The sequence below is a fragment of the Odocoileus virginianus genome, chromosome 34 (assembly GCF_023699985.2).
Source record: "Odocoileus virginianus isolate 20LAN1187 ecotype Illinois chromosome 34, Ovbor_1.2, whole genome shotgun sequence".
Classification (NCBI taxonomy): Eukaryota; Metazoa; Chordata; class Mammalia; order Artiodactyla; family Cervidae; genus Odocoileus; species Odocoileus virginianus.
In genome coordinates this window covers 5,523,618-5,537,527 of record NC_069707.1, presented here as the reverse complement: position 1 = coordinate 5,537,527, position 13,910 = coordinate 5,523,618, and the positions used below count along the sequence as shown (strand labels likewise).

General features: G+C 36.7%; 1 protein-coding gene across 3 annotated transcripts in view; it reads left to right on the top strand.

Moving 5' to 3' along the window:
• Window positions 1-13,910, top strand: part of PACRG (parkin coregulated) — a 513,183-nt gene that overhangs the window by 54,221 nt on the left and 445,052 nt on the right. For all 3 annotated transcript variants that reach the window (XM_070461507.1, XM_070461508.1, XM_070461509.1), the window contains exon 2: window positions 11,647-11,781. In XM_070461507.1, the coding sequence (XP_070317608.1) occupies window positions 11,647-11,781 (135 nt within the window). The remainder of the gene's footprint in view (window positions 1-11,646; window positions 11,782-13,910) is intronic.

Here is a 13,910-nt window from a genome sequence, read left to right as displayed (position 1 = left end):
GGAATCTCTATACCATCTTCCATAGTGGCTATATCAATTTACATTCCCACCAACAGTGCAAGAGTGTTCCCTGTTCTCTGCACTCTCTCCAGCATTTATTGTTTGTAGACTTTTTGATGATGGCATTCTGACTGGTGTGAGGTGATATCTCACTGTAGTTTTGATTTGCATTTCTCTAATAATGAGCGATGTTGAGCATCTTTTCATGTGTTTGTTAGCCATCTCTATGTCTTCTTTGGAGAAATGTCTATTTAGGTCTTTTTCCCACTTTTTGATTGGGTTGTTTGTTTTTAACCAATGTAAATTTAATTTTATTGTAGACAGTTCTAAAAATATTTTCTATTAAATATCTCGTTCTTTCTGGAGACTATCAGCTTGCATCATTATACACAAGGATTTTCAAATTTTCTATTAAAATATTCATGATATGTAAGATGCAAATAGTTATAGCCTCTTCACTATACAAAAATAACATTTTTACTCTGATTATTCAGTAAGAAATAACTCTGTTGCAAGATACTGAAGGTATATGTTTAGATATAAACTATTCACTATTCTTTCAACATTAAAGGTAAGAGGAATAGAATGTATTTTAAACTCTTGCTCATTTATATTCTCCTTTCACATTTAGCTCACTCATTTATTTGGCCTTAGTGTTAAGTGTGACAGTGTATTAGCCTGGCTGTCGCGGTCATTCAGCCATTTTATCAGTTCTACAAGACAGATACTAAATAGCACAGTCTAAATTGAAATCTCTGATGACTCTCTGGAGACAATTTGATAACAAGAATCACACTTGGGCACTTAGATATTTGGCCTTTTCCTATATGTAGCTGCATTAAGAGAGCAACTTTTGAGTAAAGTTTTTTAGCCTTCAACTGTTAAGATTCCTTTCTCATCATCTGATTATTGCATCTCATTTTGTTAGGAAAGCCTATCAACCATGTTTTTTTCTTTTCCCCCCACATACAACAGGAATTTAAAGAGCCACCAGTGACTATTACTTTAAATCAAGCAATTTACAGGAAATCGTGTAGTCCAACCATTCCTTTCAGAACTATTTTAGGCAACAGAGACAATATTTTGAAATAAGCTCTTAGTTCCAAGTGTGTTGTAGTTCAGTTATAAAATTAAAACAACATAACCATAACGTGTTCAGCAATCTTCGGGACTTCCTTTTGCCACACCGTTATTGCAAAAGCATTTTTAAATCAAGTTATTGGGTCCTAGACTGAAAGAGCTAGAATCCATGAAACTGAGCTTGTTGTTAAGATGATAGAGCTGAGAAAAATAAGTCTTGAAAGATAAACCTGGATGTGTTTCCACAGCCCCTTTGAATTTCGGTTTGTCAAAAGTAAAACAAGGAATCCATGTGCGGTTTGAGATTCCTCTTAGCTCTCTGAGTAGGTAAGATCTTTGATAATATTATCCTCAATATCTGTTGAATTAATAAATACACATCTTTGTTTATAGAGGTGAGGTATGGGGAGGATCCTAGAGATCAACCCTTGTCATTTTTTAATCTGACGTATGAGGAAGCTGAGGCTCCAGAGAGTCCGATCACTTGCCTTGGCTGTGAGACAGCCCACCCTCACCAAGTTTATGCTTCTCTACCTGAGTGTCTTCATGATCCTTTGGGGAACACAGCAAGATATACTTCTTAGCCAAGCTGAAAAGTTAAGTCTAGTACCAAAGCCTTCTAAATTTCTTAATTGAAGTATTTGTCATTTTACTTCTTCCTATTTCTTCTCACTGACACTTAATCTTTCTTACGTGACCTATCTGAAAAAATGTATTATAAGTTATTTGTTTTTTTTTTGTAATCCTCGTATGACAGTGCTAATTTAAATGCAACTTATTCTGATATTTGCAATGCTAATATTAGTTTTTATTTATGCTAATTGTATATGAAATAGTCTCTGCAAACACTTTAGACTAAGTTCTTTAGTTTTAAGAAACCAACAAGGCATATTTTAAGTAAGATTTTCCCATTTATGGAAATGAATTTCAAAATAGAATATGTGAATTGTAATGTAAGAGGTGTTACATAGAAAAGAATTGATACTGGCTTAATCAATGTTAAATTTTTGGTTATAAAATTGTGATAATAATTGATAATTACTTATATGTAAAAATAAACAAAAAATCCAGGCAAATTAATTCTGATTTAAGAATTAATAACTACATAGGTTATGAATAGACAAATCTGTGGTACAGCAACCATAATTCTCTAGTTATTTCTAGTTAAAATTGTACAAATTTTAGGTTTATAGGAAACTACAATATATTTCTGCCTAGTTCCTCTGAAAAGTATAGGTACCCTGCAAGGCTAAATAACATTTTCAAATGAAAAGAAACAATGCCTTAAAACTCAAATGTTTTATCTTATGAGTGTTCAGAATTCTATATATCTTTCTTTGACACTTATTGCATTCTTATTTCTATATAAGATTCTAGGGGATATTCTTATCTCATTTCCTAAATGATATATATCTTGAGGGTAATATGTTTGACATAGCTTTTTGTCCCCAGTGATACCAATCCTAGTGACTGGGAAATATTATGTATTCAAGGCATTTTTCAGTGAATGGGTGATATAGTTAATATCTATTTTAGAGCCAATTTTAAAACTCTGCTTTTAATTAATATTTTAGTTTATATGAGCATAAGTTCTTGAATTCAGATTCGTGTTTCTAACACTGAAAAATCTATATGTTACTTTATAGGTTCCTCTGGCCATTTTAGATAAGTGTATTAGTTATACATTTATCTTCTAGTCTAAAATCCATTCTGGTTCCATAAGTGATTAGATGGTTTATGAATTCCAGTGTTATGGTCTATTGATGCTGTTTTCTTTCTTCATTTCCAATTACCACTAACTTTACCCTGCTTCAACAGTGACACCTTGCTAGCAGCTCATATTTTGACAGTAGATAGTGCAGCCAGACTCCCAAAACCTATACCTGGTTTTACTTCATATTCCTTATGCTTCCTCAATGCATTACACATATTCTGGCTTCCACCCTCCCAGGTCACTACAGCTGTTTAATTTTCAGAGGTCTTTCTGTCGTCTATTCTTAATTGACTTTCCTGTATCATTAAAACAAAGCAAAATGTGTCCCTCTCATTTGTTGATTTCTATTATTTACTCACTTTCCCCATTTACTTGCCACCCTTTTGACTGTTTTTTCTATTCTTCTATAGAATCCAAAATCTCCAGGTAGTGTTTTGGGTCTCCAGCCTTTTCCTCACTATACTGAAGCAATTAGCACGCACGCGCACATGCGCGCGCACGCGCACACACACACACACACACACACACACACACACTTTCCCTTTGGAAATGTTTGCCAGTTTCCATCGACTTAACTCAAGCACTTGATTATAGACCAGCTTTGTTGACAGCCTAGATCTTTCTAATAATCGCCATACAGATTGTTCCACTAGTTCAATGACCATATGTGGTTTGTCCCCCCGGCATTTCAACCATAACTTGAAGAAGAATCTAATCCCACCACAGGATCGAATATGGTTTATTAGGAAAGGTTTCTTAGGAGAGATGAGGTGGGTGCTTAGTTATGAAGGTGGTTAGTAGTTTCAGGAGAAAAAGGAGGATAAAAACAAGTAAAGTGTGGAGAGAGAATACAGGTTGATCGGAAGCAGAATGATGGAGACCCACGAGATCTGGGCGTGTCTGAGGATGGCCAGTGTTGAGTATAATTTTTGCTCAGGCGCTTGTAGAGGATTGCTCGGGAGAGCAACAGTCTGCTTGCAAAGGTCTTTGAGTAGCATGTCAATGGGAAATCACTTATGGATTCTAAGTAGATGAGAGATAGGATTTAATTAGTCAATTAAAATATTCATTGTGCAGCAGACAAAGGGGTGATCTAAACAAGGCAAAGCTGGAGGCAAGAAGACCAAGTAAAGAGAAAGAGCTTTCCTGTAAAAAATTTAAAGCTTTTAAATGCTAAATAAGTAAAAATGGAAAACAAAATGATAAGGAGATATTTTTTGTAAATGCAAATATGGTTCATATCTTTTAATATAAAAAGCTCACACAAATTGATTTTGATATAGAAAATACATGAACATACATTCACAAACACATTCATGTAGCATTTATACTACAGTGAGAAAACGTACATCCTCACTTGTTAAACATAATCCAAATTGATATTATGGACTGAATGTTTGTGCCCCCCTAAATTTTTATGTTGAGCCCCCAGCCCCCAGAGTGGTGGTGTTTGTAGGTGGGGCCATTGAGAGGAAATTAGGTTTAGTTGGGGCTTCCCTGGTGACTCAGATGGTAAAGAATCTGCCTGCAATCAGGAGACTAGGGTTTGATCCCTGGGTCAGGACGATCCCCTGGAGATGGAAATGGCTACCCACTCCAGTATTCTTGCCTGGAGAATTCCATGGACAATGGAGCCTGGCAGGCTGTATAGTCCGTGGGGTCACAGTCAGTCACAACTGAGCAAGTAACAGCAACAAAAACTAGGTTTCGGTGATGGCCTCATGAGAGTTAGGTCTGTGACAGGGTTACACTCTTGTAAGAGGAGAAGAGCCCGGAGCCCGCTCGCTCTCTCTCTGCCGTGTGCGCTTTGTGAGAAGGTAGCAGTCTGCAAGCTCAGAAGGGGAATCTCACTGGAACCTGATCTTGCTGACACCCTGATCTCAGATGTCCAGCCTCCAGAACTGAGGAAATAAAATTTCTCTTGTTTCAGTCTCCTAGTCTAGGGCATTTTGTTATAGCATCCCAGAGACGAAAACAGAAGACCTGTTCTCCTGTTTAACTAGCAAATAATTTTATCAAAAATCATAAAATACAAATTTTGACCTCATACTGAAGATTCTGTCTGAAGGAAGTAATATAAAATGTGGATTAAATGATACACCTGAAAATTTTAGAATAATGTAATTACAAAAGGCAAAAGAAATAGAAACAATATAAACTCCAAGTACAATTGCAGATAGTTAGAATATTGCTTAGCCACAAAAAAGTGAAATTTTGATATCAGTAGCAACATCAAAACATATTATACTAAGTGAAAAAGTATGCTAAATAGAAAGGACAGAAGAATGAAAAAGTGGTATTTGCATACATGTCTTTGGAAAATGTCTAGAGAGAAAGCATAAACATATTAATAGGTGATAGGACAGTAAGTGATTTAATAAGACTTCTCTCCATTTGGTGGTTTATTGTTTATGTAACTTAAATTGATTATTTGTATCTTCATAGTCAGAAGCATCTCTTATCTCTGCTTCCAGACCTCTTCATTCAATTAGTGATGTGCCCTAGGTAATTCCCCTTTAAGTTTTTCCCAAACCCAGCCTTCTGGTACAGTGACTAACAGTGGGAAAGAATCCACCTGCCAATGCAGGAGATGCAGGCTATGCAGGTTTGGTCCCTGGGAGGGAAGATCCCCTGGAGGAGGAAATGGCAACCTACTCCGGTATTGCTCCCAGGAAAATCCCATGGGTGGAGTAGCCTGGCGGGCTACAGTCCCTGGGGTCACAAAGAGCCGTACGTGACTGAGCAACTAAACACACAAATCACCGGGAAGTTTTCTTTAGTGCTCGCTGTTGCCATGGAAGTGAAAGTCGCTCAGTCATGTCCGACTCTTTGCAGCCCCATGGACTATGCAGTCCATGGAATTCCTCAGGCCAGAATACTGGAGTGGGTAGCCTTTCCCTTCTCCAGGGGGTCTTCCCAACCCAGGTGTCCTGTATTGCAGGCGAATTCTTTACCAGCTGAGCCACAAGGGAAGTTCAAGAATTGGAGTGGGTAGCCTATCCCTTCTGCCAGGCATCTTCCCGACCCAGGAATAGAACTGGGGTCTCCGGCATTGCAGGCAGATTCTTTACCAACCGAGCTATGACGGAAGCACTGTTGCCATAGGGCCTGGCTTTAAAGGACTCCAGAGTGTGTCCATATATATTGAATATTTATTGAAATATGTATATTTTACAATACAAGGCACTTGTTATCCTTCTTGGCCCTTACTAGCAAAAACATTACTATTACAGTGTTTTGTTAAATTGTTACATTGTTAAAACTTCTTGTAAAAACTATGCCAGGTAAAACTTTTTTTTACCAGTGAGTCTGGTAAAAGAGCTCACATCTGTTAATGCTGTGGTGCCCTACCTACCATTATAATCAGATTTGTTAACTGTTAATCTTTTGCAGGGCCTCTCAGGTGGTGCTAGTGGTAAAGAACCTGCCTGCCGATACAGGAGATGTAAGAGATGCTGGTTTGATCTCTGGGTCTGGAAGATCCCCTGGAGGAGGGCATGGCAACCCACTCCAGTATTCTTGCCTGGAGAATCCCATGGACAGAGGAGCCTGAAGGGCTAATGGTCCATAGGGTCGCAAAGAATTGGACACGACCAAAGTGACTTAGTTTGCACACAATCTTTTACAAGTATTTTTCTGGTTATTTGGAGACCTGAGGTATTGCATTTTTCTGATATATTGAAACAATCATGACTGGCAAATAGTCACTAAATTACATTACTCCTTACTCAGAAATCTAGACTGACGGCAACGAATTCACCAGTCCCGGGGCCATCATCCCGCTGCCTGGGTAGCTCGGAAACAGTGTAATTCTGACCCACCAGCTGCTTAATCACAGTGATTTTATGAATCCAAATTTCGTGTTGATGGCTGCTTTATGTCAATGTATGGCAAAAACCACTACAATATTGTGAAATAATTAGCCTTCAATTAAAATAAATTAATTAATTTTAAAAATTTCATGTTGAAATGTTTCCTAATGAAATTAGGAAATCAGTGTCTTTGCATTTTATTGTCTCAGTGTTGGTGAGTTGGCTAAATGGACCATTTAGACAGACACAGGGTAGCTTCTGCACTTGAAGTAAAAGTCTTCTTTTTTTCTTTTTAGCTTTTTCAGTTTATGCTAAAACACAGATCTACTGAAAGGAAACTTTCAAAGTACATGATGAGGAATTTTAGAGAAACTTAAGTCCCTTCCTACTAACTATTATTAGTTTTGTGACCTTATGACAGAGACTGTGATCCAAGTCCTAAATCCATTACGGCACATTCAATAAATGTAGGCATATAAAGCATGCTGTCATCTGTAGTCGCTTCAAAGTGCATTCAGTATCTTGGTTCCCAAGTGCATTAGATTTTATTAAAAGAATTCTGCTGCAACATCCATTCTTCCTAATTGGTTTATGGATAGCCCCCACCATTCGGGCAAATCCTAATTGCATTTTCCCACAAATCTAGTTTGATTTATGGTTCCCTATTTGCTCTATATTATTTATATAAATTGAGATTAAATTCTTAAGACATTAAATAAAATTTAGAGTGGTTTTTGTATAAGTATGAGACTTGTAAGGATCCTTAACAATATTTTTTGCTTTTTTTTTATTTAGTCAAGTTATATCCAACTGTGTGATATCCAGTAATAATACCTTTATTACCTTCCCAGAGATTAATTATATTTCACTTGTTTTTTTTTTTATGTACAGATTTTTAGAATTAGTTGGAATGAATTATGCATGGGATATTAAAAATAGTATATCTTTCTATAAGATTTAAGTGGGTATATATTTGGAACACAAAAAATATTATCTAAGGATATAATGACATAGTATTTGCATAAAATTAGGTAATGTCCCTTTGCATTAACAAGTTTAGGTGGGAATATTCTAATAGCTTTTACAAATTGTAACTCTTGAGATTCCAGGAATTAATTTGGAATGGATCTATAGCAGACCTCAGAGAATCTAGTATTTTTAAATAAGTAAATGGCAGAAATATGAAAATAGAAGATAACAGATAATAAACTTCTGTCACTGCTGAGTCATTGCATATTAGCATGGACAATTTTTGTAAAACTAAGTAAAGATTTCCATGGAATTGTAGGTATGGAATCATTTCATAGAGAGCCCATGAATATTTATTGGCAGAAAGAGGAAGTATAAGTTGTCTATTACAGTTTAAAAAAAGCCTTCTGGGCATCTTAGCAATATGTTCATTATTTGAAAAGTTTGGACATTTAGAACTTTGAGTTCTCAACCAGAAAGAAATAAAGTATATTTAGAATAAGAGATAAAAAGGAAGAGAAATTGATTTTAAGATAAATACAAAGAAAAAGGAGAAAGATGCCTAATCTCAAACAAATTTTCGGCCAGATAAACAAACGAGAAGCATGCTCTCAACAGCAGAAATGATAAATTGGCATCTAAAAGAAAACTGAAAAAAATGGTTAGGAGATGATAAGACAAAAAAATCTAAATCATGGTTGTAGCTGAACTTTTTAAGTGAGAGATTATAGTGGATCTCTACTGAAATTGAAAAAAGATTCCCTAGCACTCGCAGCAACTCTTTGAGACCCCATGGACTGCAGCACGCAAGGCTTCCCTATCCATCACCAACTCCCGGAACTTGCTCAAACTCATGTCCATTGAGTCGGTGATGCCATCCAGCCATCTCATCCTCTGTTGTCCCCTTCTCCTCCCGCCTTCGATCTTTCCCAGCATCAGGGTCTTTTCAAATGAGTCAGGTCTTCGCATCACCTGGCCAAAGTATTGGAGTTTCAGCTTCAGCATCAGTCCTTCCAATGAACACCCAGGACTGATCTCCTTTAGGATGGACTGGTTGGATCTCCTTGCAGTCCAAGGGACTCTCAAGAGTCTTCTCCAACACCACAGTTCAAAAGCATGAGTCCTTCGGCGCTCAGCTTTCTTTACTGTCCGACTCTCACACCCATACACGACCACTGGAACCGTCATGTGTGTCCACCCCAGCCAGCTGTAATGAGAGGCTCTTCCCTCTTCCTGTTGGGGTGGTGTCAGAGGAAGAGGTGTTTCACCACTGTGCGTTGGCAGTGAGACCGCTCCATCTGTGATGTCAGGGTGGGGAGCAACGGTGGGCACTGCTCCCCTTCTCTGCCAGGACGGTGGTGCAGGCTGAGGTGCTGAAGCTCCCACCTTCACCCAGAGTGACAAGGCGCTCTCTCCACCCACCCCAGTTGAAGGCAGCTGGGGCACCAGTACTTCTACCCCGCAGCTCTTTCTGCTAGAGAGATACTAGCATAAACCAGCTGAAACAGAAGGTTTAAGATCTGGAGTTTCACAACGCACCAGTGTCCAGGTTTCAATAAAGAAATCAGTTGTCACACCAAGAATCAGGAAGGTTGTAAAGTGAATAAAAAAGGACAATCAACATATGCCACACACCCCCTGTCCCTGGCAGACATCATTCTACTCTTTGTTTCCATGACTCCAGAAGGTGTTATCACATATTTGTCTTTCTGTCTGACTTATTTCTCTTAGACCTTAACGAATACTCAGGTCATTGCAAATGGCAGGACTTCCTTCTTTTTATGGTTGAATGATATCCACTATAGGTCTTCCCTGGTGGATCAGTGGTAAAGAATCTGCCTGCCTATGCAGGAGACGCAAGTTTGATCCCTGGATCGGGAAGATCCCCTGGAGAAGGAAATGACAACCCACTCTGGTATTCTTGCCTGGGAAATCCCAATGACAGAGGAGCCTGGCGAACTACAGTCCATGGAGTCGTAAAAGAGTCGGACGTGACTTAGCAACTAAACAGCAGAAACAATATCCATTATACACACACACACATATACATAAAGCTGTTTTCTTTGTCCATTAAAAAGTTAATATTTCAAAACCGTAAGAAATGACCAGTAATCAGTACTGTATAATAAACACACAGCTACACATGCACACATACATACACTATTGTACTATGAAGTACAGGGAAAATGAAAGTCGTGTTTTTGCGACCCCATGGACTATATAGAATTCTCCAGGCCAGAATACTGGAGTGGGTAGCCGTTCCCTTCTTCAGGGGATCTTTCCAACCCAGGGATGGAATCCAGGTCTCCTGCATTGCAGGCAGATTCTTTGCCATCTGAGCCACCAGGGAAGCCCTATAACTTTCTACAAATACGTGTGCATGCTGGCTGCGTTTTCTTTCCTTAGATTATGTACTACCACCTTTGGAAGCTGTATTAGTGACATGATGGTAGATAGTAATTGTTTTTGTAAATGTAACTTCTTGGCAAAATAAAAATCTGTCAATTCTTTATCAGTTCCCCAAAATGTGATTCAAAATGTATTGTTCCATGAATCCCGAAAGTCTGGGAATGACATCTCTACAGCTTCCATCATACTAACATTGTTGAAAACATCCTCTTTTATATGGCATTCAGCTCAGATGCTGTAGGCCCATGCTCATTTAACAGCTGGATGAACTTGGCTGAAATTAGTGGCTAATAATTCTAATACGAGACCAAATTCCAAATCTTTAATGAGCAAAAAGGAAATCTTATTTCTCCACTGCCCAGCGTCTTCTCAGTAACCTATGTAATCATATGCTGGGGACAGTGTGCTATGTAGTGAAGATCATTTTAAACTCTAATAAATCCCTTTATGTTACCACACTCCTCAATTCCGCTTCAGCATTTAATCATCTTAATATTTCTTAATATCCCACTCAGTTTCTAACATTAGTCTTTATGTGAGCTTCAGATAAACTGTATTTGTCTTTATCTGTTTATGTTAGATATATTTTTTATATAGTTTGTTAAAATTAAAAATTTTACACAGATATTAAAAATTAATATGTCAAATAATTTTAAATATTAAGATAATAGGTAAATTATTTGCTATCTTGTTATATTAAGAATTGACAACATAATTACTTTTATTAAACTAATAAATGAATAATATTTACTTTTTTAAAATAAAGAGGTATAAGAAAAATAATGTTTAGACTATATGTATGGAACAATACAATGGAGTATAATTTCCTAAACATTTCACTAATCACTTTGAATTTTGTAACCTAATGAATTTGTTCATATGTAAATAATGCAGATTTAACATTGTACTCAATGTGAATAGCTCAATATGAGATATTTCTTCATTGATAAAAATCAGTTTGACAGGTTGAAAGATTCTCATATAATCTCTTCTAATGTTCATTTTTTGGAAGCACATGTTATCAAATGTAGACCACCGTTTTTCTTTTTAAACTCTCTCATTTATCATTACTTAATTTTCCGAGGAGCCTAGCCTGCTACCACCCATGGGGTCCCAAAGAGTTGCACACAACTTATTAATTAAACTACAAATTTTTTATCACATTTGTGTGGTTTTGTGGTTAATATTCATACCTTGAGAACATATTGTTTTTATTTTATTTATATAGAAAGATTTGAAGGTGATATTTAAATTTATTTCTAGAATATTCCACAAAGTATATCAGACTTGGATTAGAACTTGCAGTTGTTAGGAATCTTAAAAGTTTTAACACTCTGAACTTAGTTGCTTTTATTAAAATGTTTTCCTTAAACGAAAGTTCAGGCTCTTCTTCCTTATAAAGTAATATTTTTAAAGTGACACTTTCTAGGAATACTTTGTAAGATAGCTTGAAATAAAGGAAATCCTTAACAGTGGTTATAAATTTTTTTTCTCCAAATGTTTGTGAGATTTTTGTTGCCCATTATTAAGATAATTTGATTTGTCTTCCAGAATGTTTTATACAAAATGAAACTTATGAAAGCCAAAGTCTTTTCATCGTGCATTTTCCCATGTGCTTTAAAACCTGATTCCTACTTTTTTTTTTTATTTTTTCCTTTGAAGGTGAGAGGCCCTCCAAGTGCAGGAGCATTCAAAGAAAGACCCACCAAACCCACAGCGTTTCGAAAATTTTATGAACGAGGAGACTTCCCAATTGCCCTTGAACATGATTCGAAAGGAAACAAAATAGCTTGGAAGGTAAGTCCTTGCACAGCTGCGAGAACCAGCTGTGATTGCTATGGAAGTGATATCTCCCAGTGCCAAACACACTCGATTGATAAGTAAATAGGCTGGAGTGATTTCTCGGTGAGTGGATGATGGTGGGTAAGCTCTTAGAGGAAGCCCCTCTGTGTCAGCTGCCCACCTTGACTAACAATTAAATTACAGCCTGCAGAAAAAGAAAATGACAGAGTTGCTTTGCCTTAGAGAATTGTGTGCTGACCGATTCATCTCTATTTTTATGAGAACCTGGCATTCCAGCCTGTTTCAGGCAGTCCATCAAATGATGGAACTGGTGGCTGGATGCAGAGAGCAACAGCCATTTATCTCCCCCCAAATTTCACCTTCCTGCAGGACACTTCCAAATGGAAGCTTTAATTACCTAAATGGATAGGTCAAGATTGTCTGCTCCCTGGAAATGCAGAGTGGAATACAAAAGCAGGCGGGTTCTGACGGAGGCCCTCCTCTCTGTCGGCAGCACGTGTCAGCCAGCACAGTGGCTGTCACACGCGCTCTGTTAGAGACTGACCTCCGCCGCTGAAAGCATTATAGCACCGACATTTTTCTGACCAAAGGTTAATTGGCTTCAAAATAAATGTATTGCCTAATGACTCCATTCTAATGTGGCTGTGTTTCTTTCTAAAAGGCTCACTGGTGTTATTTGTAAAAACTTGCCAATCTCTCAACTGGAGAAGGCTTTTACATTTAATTTGAAAAATGAATGCTGAACTCTAACCAGCTTCTGCTATTTAATTATTTTTTGTTATCAAGGACTTTGCTTTGGGTGATATTTATCAGCTTAAAGGGCTTCTCTGCCCGAAGACTGGAAAGCAGTTGCACGTATGTGAGCATAGCATCAGGTTAAGGAACACAAAAGGCTTTGCCAAATATTTTGAATTTAGCAATTGATCCATGTAGCAAAAAAGTCCCACAGTAGTGTCTGAAGGGCGAATGTCAGGATTGTTTATAATTACTAACAATTTTATGTTAGAAAATAAAAATGATCCAAGTGAAGAATTCATCAAGTTAAACAGCTTAGAAAGATTCATTAAAATTAACCTTTTCCTTCTTTTTTGGAAAAACAAAAAAAAGATTGCATTATTTCTAGTATGTCTTTAAATGTTTTCACATAATTATCAAACATTTCTAGATCTTCAGCAGTCACGTAATATCCCGTTACTGAACTTAGAATTATTAAAAAGTTATTTGGCAAGGGAAATCTGAAGTTGTCCTTGTTATTAAGTTTTGTCATATATTTTAGGCAAATGAAGGATTATTATCTTGGTTTTAATTATTTGTCTTAAAATTTGCATTTGTTATGTGAAAATGTGCATGATGAGAAAAAATATAGCAATATAAGTAACTTAGATATTTCAATCTTAAATTTAATTATGGGTTGGTTTGTATTTGATTAATTACATGGATTTTGCATTTGTGTCAATGTACCAATTCATGCATGGTAACGTGGAGATTCTTAAGAACTTGATTCCTTTTGAGTAAAGAATATGCAAAGAAAAAAAAGAATATGCCATATTTCCTTATGAAAAACAAGTGGATTTTGGTGTTTTACATAATTTTAGCACATAAAAATTGTGTCAATAAAAGAATCCATAGATTTTTTTTTGACCTGCTTGAATAATCTTGAGTAACTTCTAGAAATGTCAAGAGACAAAAAAAAAGTTTATCTTGAAAATAATAAAAGCATAGCATGAATCATTTTGCGTTATCTTTGGTACTCCAGCAGTCAGATGGCATATAAACTGCTTTTCTTTTTTATAGTTATATTAATTCTTTTAAGCTACTATTGACTATTGTAGTGATTCTGCAAGCTAAAAAGTCAGATTAAAGAGGAAGCAATTTATTTGCTGCTGCTGGTAGGATAATAGCATACATTTAAAAAGACATCTTATCCTTACCGGTAGACTTCTATCCTTTAAAGCTTTGCCAACCAGTTTTCAATTGTACTACTATAATGCTGAAGATAAAACAGTAAACTTATTAAGCACAGGCTTGTGAACAATCTCTCATATTTATTCGTATTTATTTCTTGGCACATATACTGTGGGGAACGTCTGATACTTGGTAAGACCAGAGGCCTTCTTTTAGGA